General features: G+C 39.7%; 1 protein-coding gene across 7 annotated transcripts in view; it reads left to right on the forward strand.

Moving 5' to 3' along the window:
* scn8aa (sodium channel, voltage gated, type VIII, alpha subunit a) overlaps positions 1-22,880 on the forward strand; it is a 61,109-nt gene that overhangs the window by 27,355 nt on the left and 10,874 nt on the right. For 5 of the 7 annotated variants that reach the window (XM_041800108.1, XM_041800107.1, XM_041800109.1 and 2 more), the window contains 10 exons: positions 382-696; positions 2,250-2,385; positions 2,620-2,858; positions 4,172-4,345; positions 5,925-6,281; positions 6,398-6,871; positions 7,509-7,626; positions 7,896-8,050; positions 14,781-14,954; positions 20,497-20,619. In XM_041800108.1, the coding sequence (XP_041656042.1) occupies positions 382-696; positions 2,250-2,385; positions 2,620-2,858; positions 4,172-4,345; positions 5,925-6,281; positions 6,398-6,871; positions 7,509-7,626; positions 7,896-8,050; positions 14,781-14,954; positions 20,497-20,619 (2,265 nt within the window). The remainder of the gene's footprint in view (positions 1-381; positions 697-2,249; positions 2,386-2,619; positions 2,859-4,171; positions 4,346-5,924; positions 6,282-6,397; positions 6,872-7,508; positions 7,627-7,895; positions 8,051-14,780; positions 14,955-20,496; positions 20,620-22,880) is intronic. The other 2 variants (XM_041800111.1, XM_041800110.1) reach the window with 1 other exon arrangement.

A 22,880-nucleotide genomic window follows, 5' to 3' on the forward strand; every position in this document is an offset into this window, starting at 1 on the left:
GTTCATGCTCGGTGTGAGGCTGTAATGATATTCAGATCAATACCTGCTGCAGCAATGACTTATGCTGTCATTACTCATGGTCCTCTCTAGTTGTATCAGTTGCCTATATCTCTGTCCTGTGTGTGCAACCTTGACAGTGTAGGATATCACTGACCTAATTATATTTCCTTCTTGTTTATAAGTCACATGACTGTCTTCTAGTGTGGGCCTCCTCAGGGAAAAGTGTCCTGGTTGCATTAATGCTCACACACCCTACAGATGTTGCCTTTCCTCATGACCTCCAAAACTAATGACGAACAGCATAAAAATGATGTTGCATGAGTAGTAATTCAAAAAGCTACATCACTCACCCGTTTTTTTCTTCTACCACCTCCCCTCTAGTCCCTCCTCAGCATCCCCGGCTCACCTTTCCTGTCCCGCCACAACAGTAAGAGCAGCATCTTCAGTTTCAAGGGCCGCAGCAAGGATGTGGGCTCGGAGAACGAATTTGCAGACGATGAGCACAGCACAGTGGAGGAGTGCGAGGAGCGCCGTGGCTCCCTGTTCAGCCCGTATCGACGGAGCAGCTACACCGGCTTTCATGGGAAGAGGAACAGCACGGTGGATTGCAACGGCGTGGTGTCTCTCATCGGCCCTGGGCCTGGTGGACGCCTTCTGCCTGAGGTGAAAATAGATAAGGCAGCTACTGACGACAGTGTAAGGAAGTCAATGAGTAGACCTATCTAGGCATGGCCCCCCCTCTCGTCCGTTTCCTTTTCTTTCCTGCTCTCTATCCTCTACTGTGTCATCTTTGCAAGTTCGTATGTATCTCTTGGCTAAGCGCTCGCGCCTCCCCTCCCCCAGCCCTGCAGTGTATGCTGCCCTCCGACAGTAGGCAAAGGATGGAGACAAAAAAATTTGATAGAGAATATACTATAGCCAACCCTTTATTTGACAGCATAGAAACTGGGTCTATCAGTGACTTCCAGGAAATTCTGTTGTTTGATTTTAACAATGAATGTCGATGTTATGAATGTTCATATCAAAGTATTTTTACATACATACACTATCACCCAGGCACTAAACCAACTGACACAAGTCTGTAATTCTCACATCTGCCTGTGAGAGTTTGGCACATATATCAAAGCTTGAATATGACTTAATGCACAGCTACAAATGTGGGATGTCATAGAGTTCCTTTATAACACCATCTAATGGTTAAATGCCGTTTTTGTTATCAAATAGCATATAATGATGAGTTAACATGCTCCAGTGTGTTGATTTGTTCCTCCTCCAGGCATCCAGGTCCTCTGCTAGTCTGTGTGGGTAGATCTACCGTAGGAGGCGGAGGAAACAGAGGGGACCAGCACTATAGAGCCACAGACATTTTTATCTGCTTTCCTTTTACACTGTTAACATCCCAAAGCAGACACACAAGTACCACACACCATCCTAATCTTAATGATGTAATTCAAGGAAAAAGGAGGGCTGCTGTCCTTGTCTGTCTTTACATTTCTCTGTTTTCCAAACTCTCCCTGGTCAACATTAGTGAATTAGTTGTGTCTCATTCTAGTTAGCATGGTAGATACAAACCCCAAATTAGAACAAGCATGACATAGATGAGTAGAACAATGGCTATGATGTCTGTAATTTCCTCTCCTTCTCTTTGACTGGAGCATGCTCATGCATGACAACTTGACTGATCTGAACTACCTGCCTCCATATGATCTTTTACAATGCTCTTGACTTGATGGTTGCAATATAAGTTGTATGGTTTCAAAGTAGGAAGATACAGTAGCCTTAAATTGCAAGCAATGTTTAAATGGCCAGATTTGGGAGACATTTTGTAAAATAATAACCTAATGATTATATTGCAATGGCAGCACAGCCTCCATTACTGCATGACAGGACTGAAAATGCATTCATGCAAAAGCAGTTCTCCTTGCACAATATCTCACAATCCATTTATTATTTAATCTGGATGAGCTAATTACATTCAAACACATTTAGGTCAAGTAGCCCTAGACCACTGCTCCCACTTTGGCTGAGACCTGCATGCATTTACAGCATACACACATCTTCCTTGAAACCAGCATTGAGATAGAAAAGAATGAAACATGACCTCCCCGTTTCCAAAAACAATCTGACCCTCAACTACTTTTTTCCTGCCAATGCTGTTGTGCACTTCCCTCCGCCGGCCACCGGTGGTGATGTGGGATGGTGTTCATGTCCTCTCCATGGGTGCTTGATTCTTCCTCTCCTCCTGACAGCCAACTACTGAGGTTGAGGTGAAGAAGAAGCTGTCGGGCTCCCTGATGGTGTCTGTGGACCAGCTCAATACCTCCTTTGGGCGGAAAGAGCGGGCCAACAGTGTCATGAGCGTCATTACCAACACACTAGTGGAGGGTACTGCCACTTTAACCCAGCTATTTAACCTGCTCTCATTATTCTTTAACTAGGGCTGCTTTCATTGATTGATAAGTTTGACATGAATTTCCTGCTTATCTGCTTTGCATATCCAAAAGTACCAGATACATACAATGCATACAATTTTTTCTATCATTTAATACCATTGCATGCGATAATTTCAAGCACGCCATTATCTTTGGTTTTGACGTTTGATCCGCGCTATGTCTTCAGAACTGGAGGAGTCTCAGCGCAAGTGTCCGCCATGCTGGTATAAGTTTTCTAACACATTCCTGATCTGGGAGTGCAATCCTGCATGGATTAAGATCAAGGAGATAGTGAACCTGATTGTCATGGACCCCTTCGTGGACTTAGCCATCACCATCTGTATTGTCCTCAACACCCTCTTCATGGCCATGGAGCACTACCCGATGACCCCGGACTTTGAAGAAATGCTGTCTGTGGGAAATCTGGTGAGTGGCAATCTTTATAAAATTCACCTGTGAAGACTTTATTCTGCTTCTTTAGTGTTATTTTTGGGACCATAATTGGCAGGTCTTTTATAGTCGATTCAGAGTTGAAAGGAAAAGAAAAACTCTTAAATCCCCCTGCTGCTTCCTTGTTTCCATGCATTACTCATTTCTTAGCCTGCACGCACACACATGTTCCTTGTCTTCTCCTTTATCTCTCTTTCTCTGCTCTCCTTGAGTGGATGTGCAGTTTGTTTCAGTGGGATCAGGCAGCCTCTCCGCTGGTTGGCTGACTGGTGGGAGGCCTGCATTAATATTTCATGGAGCCTGATCGATGAGCGCCTCTAAAATGGTGCCTGAATCATAGCTTGGTTAACTCATCCTGGTCATTTTTACACTAAACATCTTTAATAAAACTGACTAAATCCATACTCTGACAGCATTATTGTTGTTTAATTTTTTAGTACCACATTTAGCCACATCTTTTTAGCCTCATTCAAAGGTCACAGTCACATATCTAGCTTTATTCTTTTTGTTGTGATAAACACTCTCTTTTAATTTAACGCTGCTTGGAAATTTTTCACGTTCACTTCTGCTTCCAAACAATTTCTAAGAAAAGACCAGTGGGTGGTACAGGTGGAAATTTCTAGGTCACCTTGATGGTAAATGAGTCATCGTTTTACACATACAAAGATGTACTCACAGACAGCCTTTACAGCATTAGCCCGTTATCTTGTCTTTATGATTGGGGATAACTCTCAGTAATTTATGACAGCTGTTGTGGGATCAAAGAAGGGCCATTAAATCCTCACTGACTGACAGGCACAAACACTGCATTAACTATATGTGCTGCTTTGATAAAGAAATTAACGTAGCAAACAGGCCATTCTTTAATGCGAAGTTAACCTTAGATATTGTTTATTTTATGATGAATTATCTGTAACATCTGTGAGCACAAATCATATAATCTGTTGGAACTAATGCGAAAATGTTAATCTTAATATGATTATAATTATAGTAATTTTGTTATTATTAGAATTATTTATGTGTTTATTTCATTCTTAAAAAACAATTAAAATCCAACAAAAAAAATCAAATTAAAATGAAATCAAGCAGAAAGAAGAATAATTGTGCAATTTGCACCCTTTTCCCCCGTCACTTATCAACAAAGCCTATAAACGCACATGAATAGATTAGAAATAAATAAATGATTCCCGCTGTACCAGATCACTGGATCATTGCTTTGTCAAGTGTCATTCGAGACATTTTTTTAGCCAATCGATTTATTTAATTTTTATCTCTTTTCTACCTTCCAGGTTTTCACAGGAATCTTTGCAGGAGAGATGCTTTTTAAGCTGGTAGCTATGGATCCATACTACTACTTCCAAGAAGCCTGGAACTGTTTTGATGGCTTCATTGTGACGCTGAGTTTAGTGGAGCTGGCTCTTGCTGATGTTGAAGGCCTGTCAGTCCTGCGGTCATTCCGATTGGTAAATATTCCTCTTAGCTCCTCTCTGATTAAATTCAAGAGATAGCATGTATGGTTAGCCTCTTAGCATGGAGAATACACACATTTTAAAGCTCCTGTTCTATAATCTGACATGCCAGATAGACTGTTTCATGTATCCTTTGCATGGATATGTTTCACATTCATCTGGGAAACCTCCCATAAAAACTGTTTGGGAAGGTAAGAACTTTTAAAAAAATTCTTTGAAGGTGATTGGACAGATGTTCTGCATGTCACATTCCTCATAGACCAATGAGAGTGACAAAAAATAAAATGAGGTCATAGGCATGCATAGCTACAGTGGTAACCTAAGCTCAACAGAAAACTGCTGTTGAAGTTCTCCAATGGTGGAAGCTGATTGTGGATAAAACCCATCAAAAACATATTCTCTGCCAAGAAAGGTTGTCACTGTGACTCTTTGCTCTGGTTTTAATAAAGAAATGTGTCTAATTCTTTTTTTAAACTTATTGATAGCAAGTAAAAAAGCCATTACTAGAAAGTAGTGACTCAACATTGAGGAATGTATTGAAATTGTACATAAAATACACTGCTTAACATATTTATTAGACCACCTGTCATATTTGTCTCAAAGACCATCCAGCATCATGAAATGCTTTAATGCAGGCTCTCCACGTTTTACCATTTTGAACAGGAATGAGGAATTTCAAACTGAATTCACCCAAAGTTGAGCTGGCTCACTGGGCTTCTCTGAGAAGTCAGAAATTAATCAAGCATCACATTCAACCCCTAAAACCCATTTTTATGTTTAGGAATGCAAGTAAATGATTAATTAATTTGACATACTAATCAAGAAATAATAATGTGCTTTACTGTTTTTTCAGTTTTTTTGTAAATCAATAAATTTGAAAATTCATGGATAACAATAATAATTATATTTTAGCATTAAAAATATCATTTGGGTTAAAGAGCTTCTACATATTGGTGTATTAACCATTACAGAAACATAAAAAATGATTTTGGTAATTACCAATGCTGTTAATTTAGGGCAGCTGTGGCATAAACCTTACTTTGGTTAGGGTTAGGGTGGTCTAATACATTTTTTAAGGACTGTATGTATGGTAGAAAAGTTGTCAGTCTCCCTCAGAGTACAAAAGAAAAGATTTATCAGAACCCCTCCCCAGTTCTGTTGTTCATATGTTGACCTACTTGAGTACTTTCTAAAATATGAAAAATGGGAAAGCATATTTTGAAAGACTTCCAGACTTTTAGTAACCATCTTCCTAATTTCCAAAAGAAAGGGGGCAGCCAGATTTGGATAAATAACGTAAGGGGGATCCAGGAAGGTCTGTAATGCTGTTTACGCTTCATGCAATGGGCAAAACATCTTTTAAGTGATGCTCTTAGTTCTTATTTGAAAAAGAAATGTTGTCCAGATTTGATAAAACTATTGCTACGGCTACTTTCAAGCTAATAACTACACCAGCAGTCACTGTATACAGGCTCTCACCAAAACAGCAGTTATTACAGTTTTTACCCTTAGCAAAGATTTAACTGTGATTAAACCATATCCTTACTACTTTTCCCTCTCTATATCATTCCAGCTGAGAGTGTTCAAGCTTGCCAAGTCATGGCCTACCCTGAACATGCTGATCAAGATCATTGGTAACTCTGTGGGGGCCTTGGGGAATCTGACTCTGGTATTGGCCATCATTGTCTTCATCTTTGCCGTGGTGGGAATGCAGCTGTTTGGTAAGAGCTACAAAGACTGTGTGTGTAAGATCGCCCAGGACTGTGAGCTGCCCCGCTGGCACATGAATGACTTCTTCCACTCCTTCCTGATCGTCTTCCGAGTGCTGTGTGGTGAATGGATTGAGACCATGTGGGACTGCATGGAAGTGGCGGGTCAAGCCATGTGCCTCATCGTCTTCATGATGGTCATGGTCATCGGTAACCTGGTGGTGAGTGTCTGGAATATGTTGACAAGATAGAGTTTGCTGTTGGCTCTTCATGCTATCATTAAAGAAAAAATGTTGTCAGGTCAAGAGGTGACTCATTTATTCTTCTGTGTTCATAGGTGTTAAACCTGTTCCTTGCCTTGCTGCTGAGCTCATTCAGTGCTGACAACTTGGCTGCTACAGATGATGACGGTGAACCAAACAACCTGCAGATTTCCGTCATGCGCATCAAGAAAGGCATAGCATGGATCAAAGCAACAATGCGGTCAGTGGTAGCTAATCTGCTGAGAAAACCACCGGTGGAGGATGAACAGAAGCCTTTAGATGACATGTACGACAAGAAGCTGAACTGCATAGCTAACCACACAGGGGTAGACATTAACCGTGACCTGGACTACGCCAAGAATGGTAACGGCACCACCAGCGGAATTGGCAGCAGTGTGGGGAAGTACATGATAGACGAGGACCACATGTCATTCATCCACAACCCAAACCTGACCGTCTGCGTGCCCATAGCTGTAGGAGAGTCTGACTTTGAGAACCTGAACACTGAAGACTTCAGCAGTGAGTCGGACAACGAGAACAGCAAAGAGGTCAGTATCTGTGTTTTATCCCCTTTAAATGGCTCAGGGAATAAATTACTGAAGTTTAATTGGAGTCTTAAACACAGGGGAAAGATTATACTTCATTTGCTGTTATTGTTCTTCCTGTTTTGTTGCTCCCCATTAGTCTGTGCAGGACAGTTACTTCTCTCAGCTCAGCAAAAACCTTGGGTGTGGCCGGCTCTGCACTGTCAAGACACTGTTATGACTCCATTACTCACTAGAGCCATACAGAGTGGCTGGGTCGGGCAGGGAATGAGGAGGAAATGGATATCTTTTGCTGTATGTCTTTTGATAAAATCCATTTAGAAGACTTTCAGAACAGATGGTCTGCAATCTGATATTCCACTTTAGAGTTCATGTAGATGATATGTGAGGTTCAAGATTGTTATCTTGTCCATTTCAAGATGAGAAAAAGAAATATGGTCAAATAGCACATGAGGTTGTCCCTTTAAAGATTTAGTCAATGCACTTAAATAACATTAGATTCACAATTCCTGATTTGACTTAGAGTGCTGCTCTTTCTGCACAATTTGAATCACTGAAACTCTGCCTCGCATCTGTGCTCATGTGCAGTCAAGCTTCCATGTTTGTTTGCTTGTGCGCTAACACATCTGCGTCCCTGCAGCTGGATGACACCAGTTCATCAGAGGGCAGCACCATCGACATTAAACCAGACGTGGAGGAGGTGGTGGTGGTGGAGACAGTGGAAGAATACATGGAGCCAGAGGCCTGTTGGACAGATGGTGAGACCACTGCTCCCGCTGCACCTATTACATCCATGTCACAGCACTGAGACTCCCCTGGGCTGAGTGGAAGAGATAGGGCAGCCGGGGGAGGGATAGTTTCATTAAGAAGGATGCCTCACTGAAGCTCTGTCTATTCACGAGTCAGTCTGTCAAGTTATCCAAATAAAATACGTACATTAGCACGCTGATACACACTCATCTCTTCTGTTCACAGTAATCTGCCACTAGAATAGTATCCAACCATGCTTTCCCCTGTATTTCCTCAGCTTGTGTGGCAAAGTACAAGTGCTGCGATGTTGATATCACTATTGGCTGGGGGAAGAGCTGGTGGTTCCTAAGAAAAACCTGCTACCTGATTGTGGAGCACAACTGGTTTGAGACCCTCATCATCTTCATGATCCTCCTCAGTAGTGGTGCCCTGGTAAGGAAGACTGTGATGAAATTACGCATGTATGAATGAAATCACATTCCTCTCATATTGCCTTTTTGTTTGTTTTCCTTTATAAATTGCAAAAAGGACAAAAATGACAAAACAGATGCAAGGGTACAAAACAAAAGGCACAACAATAGTGAGCTAATAAAAATCAGACAAGAAGTGAAGAGAAGAAAAAATGAGCAGTTTAGTGTGTGTGTGTTATGTTGTTTTGATGTTGGTCCGTGTGTGTGTTATCTAAATTGTTCTTCCAAAAAGTGTGACAATGCAGATTTGTCTGCAGCTGAGGTAGGATTGGTTGGTTTTTAATGCCTTTTCATGATATTTTGCAATGTAGATGGTGGGAATTTCAAAGTCCTCAAAATTGCATATTGAGGAACATTTTTCTGAAATTGTTCCACAATTTTAAGACACAGTCCTAGATTGTTGAAACTCTGCCTGTCTTTACCTCTGAGAAACATTTAATACAGACAAACCCTCCCAAAAAATGTTCACAGAATAGGTTATTACTGCCACGTGTTTAAAAACTACAGTATAGGCCTACATAAACATTTCCAACATGCACATGCTTGACGAGGAGATTGTGTGCCTCAACGTGCATTACACTTAAAAAATGTATGAGTCCAAAAAAAAAAAAAAAAAAAAAAAAAATTAGGACATTTATTACTGGGAAGCTGGAAGTGATTTAGTTGCAGCATTTTCTTTCTTTTGTCAACTAAAGCCATTGACTTAAAATGTTAGTCTATCACCTTATTTCCGTAAGGAAGACTAGAATTAGACTAGCTAAAAGTGAGTTTGGCATTAAAATCTCTGATGAAAAGTAAGTTTAGTTTTTTATCAAGTAAACTAAAACAGACTAAAATGTTGGTGTTGGACTCTTCAACACAGTGTTTATAAGATATGTCAGTGTTTTTATCAGTTTAGTTTAAATTAATTAAAGTATTGGTAGTGCATTGATATGAGTTTTTATATTGATATAAATCTAACAACTTCATTCAAACTCAACTAAAATGTCTTGAGATGTTAGAAATGACAAAAATGTGTCTAAAACAAAAACAACAACAATAACAATAATAATAATAATTAAATGTAAAAACTAAGGCTAAGTAACTGTCAAAGTTTACGCTTTAAAAATCAAATCTTGTTACTGGACAGGATCTAGTAATATAAGTTAATGTTATGTGGGCTTTTAAACAAATAAAGACGAGCTGCTAATGCTTATTGTTGCATTGCACAGCAAGGGTCAGCTCTGTCCAATTGCAAGTTTACTCTGCAGGAAGCTTCTAAAAAGTTACAGAGCACCAATAAGTTTTGATTAACGTCATCTACATATTCCATACGAAGATGTTAATGTAAGTTTTAACATTGTTAAAAACTGTTGACGTGTTTTTATTGTGCCTGATGGTGCACGTTCTAGTTTTACTTTAGAGAAGACCAGAGCATATTGCCATCTACAGTATAGCATTATCCAACCTGTGATTTATGGATAAGAGCCTGTGGACAGGCCTACATCATGTAGAGGAGCTCTGCCATCCGTTTTATAGCATTCTCAAACACAGATGGTGCTAATGCTTCTTTTTGCTCTCAATGTTCAAATACTCTTAAGCCTGTTCAGCAGTGGCAGAGTTCAACCTGTTAAGACTGAGAAACAAATCCTAGGTTTCAATGAAGACAGAAATGTTGCTTCTACCATTTTGCCATTTTTTCTGTGGATATAAATTCTTTGAGAGGATTGATCTAGTGGTTGATGAGTAACCATTGCTTTGATTTCCAGTGCAGAAGTACTGCTTTTTTGGTGAAAGTTATAGATATGAGGTGCAGCTTTCTGTATCGAGTTGGAAGGTCAGGCAGAGTGATGGGGATGGAGAGATCCTGCAACCCCAAAAGTTTGTTTAAGATGACTGTCCAGAAACTGTGAACAGGCTGACTTACCTAGAAGTAGTTGTCCATGGGGTTAAAATGTATTGTAAGCAGCCATAAGTGCCAGTTAAGCTCATTTGTAATATTTTTTAGAATGATATGGATTATATAAATGTAATGACTCCATGGCTGTATTACCAAAGGTATGTTTTGGTTTCAGCGATTGATTTAAATTGTTGGTATTGTAAAAACGAATGACTCCCAACCCCAGTCAAGGTGGCTGATGCCTTGGTGATGCCATATGAGAAGGTAAATAGGATTTTTTAAAGCAATTGTGCGTGTTATTTGACTGACTGTGTTTTTGATTGAGAAAAATAAGTCTGGGATTTAGGTTTTTTTTGGTTATAGGACTGTTATTTGTCTAGCTTTGAATTATTTAGTGGGGGTTGTTTAATCCATTTGAGAATACATTAGAAATGATGAGGTGAGAAGCACTGGGAGAAGTCTGGGGCCTCTAGACCGCTGTGAGTTTCCTTTTTCTGCAATGCTGAAAATGCAATTTTCAGTTTCTTATTTTTTAGACAGAAGTAGTGATGGATTAGAGAGTCAGGATTTTTAAACCATTTGTCTTTGGGGGTTTTAGAAACATAAAGAATAGATAGTAAGCTTTTAGAAGGATCTTTACTTTAACCAATGCATCTCGTGAGAGTGTGAGATTTGTCTGTCTTTTCAAGACATCTTCTATTTTATTTATCAGAGCAGTGTCATCAAGGTTGAAAAGATCTGACAGTCTGGTGGAAACGCTAAGACCTAGATACCCAAAACTGCAAATGTAAAAAGAGAGGAGTTGGTTTTGGATTGCAGAATCCCAGGACTGTTCAGAAATAGGGGACATCATTGATTTTTTCTGGTTAACTGTGTAATCAGAGGTTGCAGAGAAGTTGTTTATTAGAAGTTAAGGTTTTCTGTAATGATGAGTTGTCTTGTATTAACAATAAAATGTCATCTGCATAAAGGCTAATGTTATATTGTGATTGACACTCTGAATTCCTCTGATGTTTTAGCTGTGTTGTATTGCAGTTTTTAAGGGTATGTGATAGCATTATCTTTTTTACCTTATCAAATGCTTTTATGGTGTCTAATGATGCAGTTATGTTTTTTTTTTCTTTGTTTGCTGTGACATATTGAGGTGAAAAATGCTGCTGGTGTTGACTGAAACTTGTCCAAGTGATTTACCTTTGCCAACCCCCCACCACGATCCAGAGTGGCCATTGCCCAATCCTACATTAGCATCCATAACTATACACAGGAGTTCTGTCAAGCTTGTAGCAGAAGTTAGTGGGTAGTAGTTCCCACTATTTGAATGTTCTTGTCATTCACAATCAGAGTTTAGGCTAGACTTCTTTGTCAAAGGCCATATTAGCTTGCAGTCCTTTTAAATTCTGACCATATAGAAAATATGTGCAATGGATAGCCATATATGACCACTAGCCTGCATTTAACAGCAATAAAACACAAAAAACTCCAGCATCATGCCTATGCTAGAGCTGGGCTGGGGTCACATATTTCCAGAGGTGTCAAGTAACAGAGTACAAATACTTCGTACCTTACTTAAGTAGAAATTTTGGGTATTTATACTTTACTGGAGTAATTATTTTTCAGCTGACTTTTTACTTGTACATTTACATTTACCTTACATTCTCACGCAATTATCTGTACTTTCTACTCCTTATATTTTAAAAATAGCCTATTTCATTTCAGCTTGTTTTCATTCCGGCTTGTCAGTGTTAAAAAAAAAAAACATATTAAAAAAAAACAAAAACCTATCCAGATAAATCCCGCCATCTGGATAGAGTGAATTTGATTGTGGTTGGATGAGAAGTATAAACATAATACCATTCTGACACCCTATTGGTTTGTACGTGATCCATCGCACCTTCAGACATGACACAAATCAGGTCACACTCCAGCAAGGAAATGGCAGATGTATGTAGGCTAGTATGAAGATGTCCGTGGCAGAGACTCAAGAGGACTCAAGCGAAATGTCCCAACCAAGCACCAGCGAGGAGGTTGGTAGCCAGGACGACCAATACTTGTAGGCAACTAGTCATCATATCTTCCGCTCCATGAAACACATGTTAATGCTCAGTAGTACACATATATGGTTCTTGAATGTATTTGCATTGTACTAAAATGCGTTCATTTTCAATGGGCATAAATACGGCTGAAACAGGTGCATCCCACATTTTTCAACATTAACATTTTAATATAACATTATAGTCATTATGGCCTTTAGAAAATGTTTTTTGGGGAGGTGAGGTAGTGCACTATGGTAGAATGGAATGCAATGGAATGGAATGGAATATAGAATGGAATGTAAAGTATAATGGAATGGTAAAATGGAATGGAATGGTAGAATGGAATGGAATGGTAGAATAGAATGGAATGTATAATGAAATGGTAGAATGGAATGGAATGGACTCGTAGGATGGAATGGAATGGAATGGTAGAAGGGAATTGTAGAATGGAATGGTAGAATAGAATCGGCCCCTGTGGCACGCCCTAAGCTTTTGTCCTTAATGGCATGTTTTCCCCTTTACATTACTTTTACTTTTATACTTTCAGTAGTTTTGAGACCAGTACTTTTATACTTTTACTTGAGTGAAAAGCTTGAGTTCATACTTAAACTTCTACCAAAGTCTTTTTAAACCTAGTATCTATACTTCTACCTGAGTAATGAATGTGAATACTTTTGACACCTCTGCATATTTCTGTCAGAACCAGACTTGAATCTGAGACAGTAGAAACCGAGTCAGACAGTAACCCTGAGTTGTGACCCTGTTGAAGCCAGCTTGTTTACACAAATACACAAGACTGGACCTTGAAAATGACTGAGAAAAGTCATCATTTTACTTATCTGTATGCAGCTTATTAAAACAAGCAAACTGCGTGATGAGCTGTTCCTTACACACACAGCCAACTGCACCATAAATGCTTGTGTTCAATACTTGGACAACAGCAGCTGTAAATACTGGGTGTACAAACAAATAAGTTTATGGAGTTTTAGGCAAGACCAATAGACCAATAGGCATTGTTCTTTTTTCATCATCATTACTTACATTTTTAAGTGTGTTTTAAGGACTGAAATGTGATCATTCGTTCATCCTCAAACTTATTTTTTTTGTTTTAAGGACTGAAGTTCTAGGTCTGAGCTTCATTTAAATATTGGTATTGGTGTTGGTATTGGCTAAATTTATTTGTAAATATTGGCAGATCGGACATCAGCAAAAATCCAATATTGTAACTTTAGAAATCATATCAAAACTCTGTATTTCAAATGAAATTTGAGTCTAACCAGTGACAGTTGTGCAACTTTAGTCCCCATAAACTGATGAGCTTAACTGTAACCGCTGTTAATCTAACCATCATGGTTTATTTGGAGTAGTCAAAGACAGAGAAACGTTTCCTCCAAGGATAGTTCAATGCTGTCCTCTTGCTGCATGTTCTTCAGCTGCAGTTACATTTACTGCTACTATTTAGCTGTAGCAGCTAAAAAATGGTGCACTTGCTGCGACATAAACTGTTCACAATGCTGCATTGGCAAATGATATTGTGAATATAGCTTTCATTTACACTTTGTAGACCTCTCTGTCTACTCATCTCTGATATTTTAAAACATTGTTGTCAGAAATGTCAAATTTGATATTATTTCCTTTGGATTACTGCTTATGTAGTTGAAAACACCATATTTGAAATGACTGGAGTGGAAGCTTGTAAGCTAGTAATATTATTCAAACAGACAAAGCAGCAGTAACTAAGGAGGACTTAGTGAAGGGTTAGTTGTTTCTGCTGGGGTAGCTAGTGCTTTGGTGATCATTTTCAAATCTCTATTGATTGTTGAGATTGGAAGGTAACTGAATTGGTGTGTTGGGTCTTTATTAGGTGTAATATGAATGAAATAGTGTCTGTATTCGTGTAGGGGGGATTCTTGGACGGATCTGCTCTGAAAAAGTTGGTAAGAATGTGTGTCCAAAGAGTTTATAAAATACTGCTTAGCATACATCCCGTTGATTTATTGTTTGGCTTTTTGTTTATAGCTTGATAGAGTTCTTCTGTGATGATTGGTCTGTCTGAGTTCTCTGTGAGATCTGTTGGATGTCTGGGGCATGCCCAGATCATTAGAAAAGGTTCTGCTTCTTGTAGGTGGGGTTCTTAACTTGAGAATTTACATGGCTGTAGAATGATTGAAAGGTTTTGTTTATTTCATGTGGGTCCTCCTGATAGTTCATTCTTTAGATTGATTGTCGATGGTATGGTTGACTTTTTCTTTGTGTTTCCGTTTGTTTTGTTGCTATACTGACAGTTGTCATATCAATATCTTTCATATTTCTTAATAAGGAAAAACTATCTGGATGAATACTGAATGGAGATCACTTACTGAAAATAAAAGTACTTAAAAGTGGCCACAGGGAGAGACAGTAAAATAGCCTGATCAGTGATGCAGGCAGTTTGGCTTCTCAGCCCGACAGCTGCTGTGCTGGGGGAAGAGCCAGGGACCTGTAATTAATGGACTGTACCATCTATCAAGCTGGGAGTCTATTTTAGGGGATGGAATGGAGCCTTGTTCTCAAGCATGTCCAATGCCACTAAAATAAAAGCAAATCTACATTAGCAGTGGAGTTATTTAAGATATGTCACCACAACCATTTATTCAAATCTTGTAAATCACCATTAGTGACCCACAATGAGCAGCCTGCTGTGCTGTATACAATTTCATTAGTGGAGTCATAAATCATGAGGAGTTATATTCCCTCACAGTCATCAGTGTGGCTGACATGTGTGTCCTGTTTCTCCTCAGGCCTTTGAGGACGTGTACATTGAGCAGAGGAAGACCATCCGGACCATTTTGGAGTATGCTGACAGGGTTTTCACATACATCTTTATCCTGGAGATGTTGCTGAAATGGGTGGCCTACGGTTTTGTGAAGTATTTCACCAATGCCTGGTGCTGGCTGGACTTCTTCATTGTGGATGTAAGTCCAGCTCTTGTTTCATGTGATTGTAGACTTAATCAAATGATTAGTTACTTGGTCCTGAACCACACCCATCAAACAACAATGCACTCCATAGTCTGTTACATTGGAGAGTCAATGCAAAATTCTGCTGCTTTCACAACTGTAAAGATAACTTTTGAATTTGTGTTATACATTGATTTTAAAGAGCCAACTTCTGTGCAGTCTTTAAAAATGCATATGTTATGTTTTTGTCTGCTGGGTGTGGTCAGGTGTTAAAGGTCAGGCTATTGAAATTTCTGCTTTTTGGTGCGAGTAAGGTGAGATGGCATGTTATTTACTATATAAATACCCTCTAATTTTGCTAATGATAAAAGGACAGTGCTTTACAAGACTGATGCAGTCTGTCCGTTTCAAGTAAACAAATGCCAGACTCACCGTTTACAGCCCTATCAAGCAACAGTTATGTTTTTTTACTTTGTCACTCTGAAATGCTTGAATATGTTAAAAGAAATCTGCTTGTGAATTTAAACAAGTTTTCAAGTGTGTCACAAGCAACATTTCCTGCAGTTTGCCTGATACAGGCAGAAGTCTGCCATTTCTCATTTTTATTAAACAAAAGAAAAAGGAAATTAAAAATCCACACAGTGCATAAACTCATACAGTATGTTACAGCTCATATCAGTTACCAATAACTGACTGATAACCATATTCAAGCCATGCTCAGAGCTTTGAGACTTGTAAAGGATGTGTCTCTGTAAAGCTGTCTCTTCCTGTGTCTCTGACCTGTAAGATGTTTGATATGTGGCTTTGTCCTCTCTCTCTCTGTGTACTTCTTTGCTCCTTGTGTCAGTCAAGACTGAAAGACTGAAACAGGGAAAATTCTTCAATCTATTCTTTAGTAGTTATACAACTTAATCATACTGTGTCTATTCTTAAGACGTCATAATCTTGGATTGTAAGGTTACTAAGATGTCTGCAAGGGATCTAAAAGAGTGATTCCTTTGTGGGGAGGAAATGAGGGGATCGCTTTCACAGCTAAGAAGATTAAAGAATTAACATAAATGATAAATAGGATGAATTTCCCTGACTTCTGTCTTTCTCCTTGAACTAACCACCTCTCCGCAGTGCCCAGCACCTCAGCCAATACCTGTGAATGGACTCCTATCAATGGCCAGAGGTTGCCATGTTGATTCACTGTAAACTCCTGTCACCTAGGTCCCATACAAAAAACACACATTTATAACACACCTCAGACAGTGTACACACAGTTCAATTAAACTTGATCGCTGCTTTCATAAAATTAAGATTGTTCTTTTAAAAGACACATAGTTTACTAAAGATTCATCATACAGCTATTTCTAAACAACAATGTAATATTCCCACTCACACACAGAGACTCTAGATGTTGAACATAAAACACACTCAACTGATTCTGTTTTTTGCCATGGTGGACTCCCTCCCTGTAGATGTATCGTCAAGCCCAACACTTGGGACAGTGCAAGACATCACGTTTCCCAAGTTGTTAAAAATGTTACAAAAAGAGTAACATCCCTCCTCCTGTCTCCCTTCTCCTTCCGTTCCCTCTTGAAAGTGTAACCTCAGGAATGTGGTGATATTGTGCTGAGATGTAATGATGGTGGGTGACAGGCGGCTGATGGTAAGTTTGGTCTTCACTAGCGCTCCCCCTGCTCCCCAAAAATGTATTCTTTATGAGTCTGGATTGTGCCGTATGCCTCTGCCGTCATGTGTTGTGGGGGTGGAACAACGGACTCAAAAAGGGGCGCACCATCATTAGACCGGCATGTATTTTGTTCTTCCTCATTTCCCTTGTGTTATTGTCTTTTTATGTTACACATTTGATTTTTTAATCGTCTTGATTTTCATTATAAGAATTTTTTGTTTACTTCAAAATAACACAAATTTAGACCTTAAGCAGAAAGTGTACATCAGTAAAGATAACTATTTAGCAGAGGATTCAGCATCATGTATTAAACAGTGAAGAAGTATATTTTTGATGTCTTGTCAAGAATATACATCTTACACTAGCAGTTATAGATGAAAAGTCAGCGCAAGAATTTTCATTTGATAGTTTTGCTGAGATGTTTAAGTAATATGTTGATAGGTATCACACTCCATTCATCTTTGTTTATCACTCAGATTCTTTTCATTGTTTTGTTGTTTTTTTCCTTTTGCTTTTATTTTTGCATTATTTCTGTTTGATTTGTGCTGTCGTCATCATGGGATCACAGCCCCAGATGTCATTGGCCTTGCCTTGCAGAGCTCTGTGAGAAGGACGTTGAAGCGGTGAGGTCACTACCACGCAGCTGGCCCAGCAGGGGGCCAGAGGCCAAGCACCCCAAAAGGGGGCTCTCCAAGGGGTCAGGCTGAAGGTGAAAAATACCCCAAACACTGTAGTTTAGATCAAGGCAAAATCTTTATTTTACTGTCGTATCAGAACAGCTCGGAGGTGGGATATATATTAATATATTTATAAAGATATTACATGTGATGAAAAGAGTCTTTGTGCCAAAGAGAAATTAGAGATTCAACGGACAGAACTGATCTAGGTCATTCCTGACCTGATGTTTCAACATGGCTCAGTTTTAAATTCATGAAGGCTAAATATATTCTGCCACATTTTTTGCTGTTCTTTCTGAAGTTTCTATGGATTTTACCCATAAATGGTCTCTTATGTACACTGCTAATGGCTTCAGTGAAAATGAAGATTTTGCCTGGTACAAACCTCCCTCTGTGATTTTAAAGCTTTGGATGTTGTGAACTTCTTGCGGTGAGTTTGACCGGTTTGTGTCGATGGCTGGTTGGAGGTGCTTTCACATGTGTTTACTGTTGATATTTTTCCTTTCTTGTAAGAAACTGGTTCTCCTCCTTTTTTTAGACCCTCCAGCATCCAGACCAGGAACATTGAAATTTGAAAAAAAGCATTAAAGAAACTTCCTCATGGTTTATTTCCCGTTGTCATGTGCTAATTTTAGAACCAATTAATCTCGCTGTATTGGTTGATTTCCAGACATTTTTTTAAATCCAGCTGTTCTCTCATGTATTTTGCATGTAGAGAAACTGCATGCAGCCAAAGAATCCTTTTTTTAAAGTGTCCCTATGCAGCAGCATCTTGTCTAAGAACACAATGTGACTATATAATGTCTAAGTAATTCCTGCACTTAATGTAAACAGTTAAAAAAACAATAGTGCTGCTTACTGACCACACAATCCATCCTTCATTTCCTCTTTTGCTCATGATGCACTTTTTTTAATACATGTGTTCAGCCAAGAGCTACAGTTCTGGCCACTCTGCCCTAGTGGTTTTTCCTTTGTAAATATTGGGCCCTATGTTGACAGCATAGAGATGCAAAGTAAAATGGGGTGTTTTTGACTACATCTTGCTACTTAAGTGCCACACAATCAGGGGGCAAAGCCAGGCACAGAGTGAAAAAAGGTTGAATCAAGTCCCATGATCATACATAGGTGTGTTCATGTAGTAACATTTGTCCAACCAATCAGGGCCAGATGCGCCTACAGGCTGTCCCATTGGTACTTTACTCAGTGGATTTTAGTATTTATTCTCAAATAGAAAGAACTTTATCTCGCTTATTAACTTCTCTCCTTTCATTGTGTTTGTGTTCTGCTGAACACACACAGGGCACTGCATGAAATATGTGGAGACAGAATATGTCGCTTGGCCTCCTGTTTCATTAACAAATAACTATTTATACTTACTGTTACATTTAGGGCCCGAGCACTGACCAGTGCAAGAGCCCTATTGTATCTGTAGGAACTTTTTTTTTTTTTCTGTCACAACTTTTGCATTTTTGGGGGCCTTATCATGCTCCAAAACTCAACAAATTTGATGGCTTGTTAGATCCTGGTAAAAAATTTCGTATTCTGGTGGTTCCATTAACCTCACTCGAAAAATGGCCCCTGAGGGGCCCCAAACATCCTTTTTTGGGGGCCCCTCCACGTACTCTTAGCGATGTGCATGAAAAGTGGAACACATATGTATCAAGCCCAGACGAACAAAAAACTAATATACTCTCTTTTAAAAATATGTACAGGGAGTGAGATCATAAAGGAAAAGTGTCTAATTTTGGCCGTTTTTCAGTCAAGAGTAACTTTTATTTGAGTACAATAGTTGTGCACATTTTCCACCTCTGCTAATTTAAAACTTGATTTGAATGCAACAGAAAATGAACTTATATTAGGTGTGGAATCAGTACTCTGTGTGTGTGGAACAGTGGAAACTGTTGTTAACATGCTAATGCATCATCAACAAACTGTGCCACAGAGTTTGGACTTTAGACCCCATTTTATGTGGTCTTAGGTGCATTTTTCATGTTCTTAAGATAGGAACCTGCTAGTTTTGTGCCTTACCACACCTAACTCCTAGACCATTATATCCATGGATGATGACACATGCACAGGTTAATTTACTTTTTAAAAAACATAAACGTTGGGTGTAAAAAAAGACATCTGCACTGTGCGCCAAGACACTTTTTTCTTTGTGTAAGAAAGGGCCCTTCAAGTTCTCTAGCTCTATAACCCTGCTGGTGATTTCTTTATACATATTTTTGAAAATTACACATATAAAGATTCAACTGTAAATTATTTTGGTAATGACGACACGCTTAAAGCATTCTTTGGGTGCAGCAGTCCCACGGTGTCTGCTGTAGGACCTGAAAGGGGCTGCACCAGTTTCTTTGAGGTTGTGTGAAGTTCAAGTTAACTGTAAATTGTGTGTAACTCGACTGTTCTTTGTGTATTTTTGTCCTTTCAGTGCCATCCAGTGCTAATAACTATATCCGGTCTGTTTTTAACTTCCATCCCTGTTTCTTGTGCGTGGTCATGTGACTGTGGCTCTCCTCTTTGAGTCAAAATGCTGTTTTATTTGATGTCTGAGGAAGAAAATGGCAAAATGACACACATGTACATGTTTACTTGTATTCTTTCTCTTAGGTTCCGTTAGTTTGTCTGTCTTAAATTAAATGGGATTTTATGCCTCAGCCCAAGAACGACATGGAGAGAGAATATTAGAGGGGCAAGGGTAAGGCTCTCAAGTCTGTTGGGTTTTTATCAGCTTCTACAGGGTAACCTTTGTCCTTCCCTTCCTTCCCAACTCCTCTTCCTCTGCTCCGCCCAGTCCCTTTGCTTGTGTCTTTACTAAATCATGTAGCACTCTTTTCTGCCTAATTTACCCTCTAAATGAGTCTTATGTCAATATCTCCTCTCTTTCTCTCTCAACCACAAATTTCTTTGCAGGTACAATGGACTTTTCACATCTCGTCAGCTTCCCCAAAATAACAGACAAACAATCCCTCTGGCCTACTGCTAATCAAAATACTACGCACATAAATCCTATACTAAACCTGACCTTCTCTCTCAGTGTATATGCATGTATAAATGCAATATTATACATGCATATACATGCAAAGATTTATGTGTGTATGTCAAGAAATTCACCGCCTATGCCAGGGCCGTCTCTCTTCCCTAGTGAATATTCTCACTTCTAACAGTTTGGAACCTCTTTTGCTTCTCTGTTTTTGTGTAGGTGTCTATAGTCAGCCTTGTAGCTAATGCGCTGGGCTACTCCGATCTAGGGCCCATTAAATCACTCAGGACACTAAGGGCCTTGAGACCCCTCAGAGCCTTGTCACGTTTTGAAGGGATGAGGGTAAGATCCAAAGCTAAGCAGCTGATCCTTCCGCATGCCCATTCAACAGTTTAAAGCATGCTAGAACTGATCTAAAATCCAAACTAGGAGGACAAAAAGACTCCAAGATTTTGGGGGATTGTTTTAATACCAGGAAATGAAAGCCAAGAAGTCACCTATTCATGCGCAATCCTGTACCATGCCTTTGTTAGAGCAAAAGAAGTCATGATGCAGCTGAAAGACGGAGCAAAGTTACAGTAAAGTTGTGTTACCAGCAAAACAAAATGAATTTCAATTGAAAAAGTTTTTAAAAAATCTTTAAAATGTGTGATTACTAATTGATTGTTTTTGATCATTAAAACTACCTAAAGAGTAAGAGAAATATTTTTTCACAAAGCTGCCTCATCACATGATTGACAAACTAGAAATCTTGATTACATCATCATACTTTGTTTCTTCTTGATTGGCCAAAGTGAATGTGAAATTGGTCAAAGCTAACCAAACTTACATGTCATTTCATAGAGCATTCAAATCAACAATTAGCCCTTCCTTTGGCCTGATTCTCAACCACTGCTTTTAATTAAGAACCCTCACCCCCCTCCTCCACATGCTCCCACAAACCCCAACCCCACATCCTTCTCCTTCCCCTCCCCAGCTCACACCATCTACCAATGCATTTTGTACTGAGAACAACCAGTAGGAACCAGGGAGCTGCAGGACAACGTCTTCCCAACCAGTCACAACAAAACTGAGCATGCAGAGGGGCTGCCACTCAACCTCTCAGAAGAGTCTGAGGCAGACTTGTATGGAGCAGGAACCATTTTCTGCAGCAGTACCTCTGGTTGCTTTGGTCGCTGCCCCTTCCTAAGATGCATAGATCTGATTGGCCGTCTCTGTGACTGGTGCGAGCGATAGGTTGCACCTGGTTGTTGTCATTTCTAGTCCCTCCTGTTTTTTTGTCTTTCTCCCTCTCTTGACCTCATTCTCATTTAATGCCCACTCCTCTTGGACTGGTTGCCTTGTCTTCTAGTTTGAGCTTCTCCTACTCACCTCAGCCGTGCCCCACCTCCTCCTAAGCCCCACATGTGCAGCACTGTGCAGCACCCCACCCAACCCCACCCTCCTCTCTTTCCACAACCCCCTTAGCCCTCCACTACCCACTCCACCTTAGCCCTGGTTCAGCTGGGCTAGACCACTGGAGGGCCACCACACTCTCTCCTGCTTGTCCAGGATCTTTCTGCATCAGGGACTGAAATGGAAACCACAAACCTCATAGTGTTGTGGCTTTGGGAGGAAAATATTTGTTAAGCTTCTGCCCGTGTCAGCACTTTCGGCTGTACTATCTGTCTGAGTGGCCTGCTAGCAGTCCTCTCTGGTGGCAGCTTAGTATTGTCCAGATTATTAATATCAGCGGCCGTTTTAGGGCTCAGTCCAGGCAGAAGCGTAGCAAATATGCTAGGCTGCCATTTCACACAAGGCATTACTGCTGTCATGTCATGGCAACACACACTATAGTGCATATTGCAGGCCATGGCCCTCTGTTGCCTTCCACTCCCACGGGAGGTGAAACTGGGAGGCAACAATGGGCCCAGTTAGATTATGACCTTGTGTTATGGGTCTAAGTGGGTGATGGTCCGCAGGTTTAGTGGCACTACTGTGTCGGGACGCTACTCTCAACCCTAGACAGACAATGTATCGTCTCTTTTAAGTAAGTCCCAAAAATGACAGACCAGCAGGAGAAGCAGGTCTGCATCATTATCTATTGGGTAGACTGTAAAATCTCATTCATAATTGATATCCAGTGTCTAAAAAGCGGTTCTTCACTTTTAGGCTCTGGATAGGATTATAGATGCAGTCATTTATGTCATCAACATGGATTTAACTGTAAAGTATGGGTTGGGAAATATTCCTTTTATAAGATTAAGTCATTTTTGGGGTTTGAATCCATGGCTCATTTACTTTAGTAGTGTATTGTAATACCAGCGCCCCTCTGAATGACCACATTCATTGGGTGCTCGTGGTAAGAGACGAGAGGTATGGCCTAGTAATGCAAAGGGAAACAAACAGGAATTTGACCCTGTTGTATCAATCTATTATTAAAATGTTTCTGTTCATTTATAGTTACCATCTTTGTTTGAACTGAAAACAGAAAATTTGAGGTCAAAACAATAAAAAATGAATGGGGAAGTGCTTGAATAGAGAGATGACACCATATGAAACAGATTCTGAAGAGTTAGAATGATGAGATTTTAGCCCTGCTGGTTAAGTGCCGATGGACGACG

Source organism: Cheilinus undulatus, linkage group 11 (genome assembly GCF_018320785.1).
Source record: "Cheilinus undulatus linkage group 11, ASM1832078v1, whole genome shotgun sequence".
NCBI classification, from domain to species: Eukaryota; Metazoa; Chordata; class Actinopteri; order Labriformes; family Labridae; genus Cheilinus; species Cheilinus undulatus.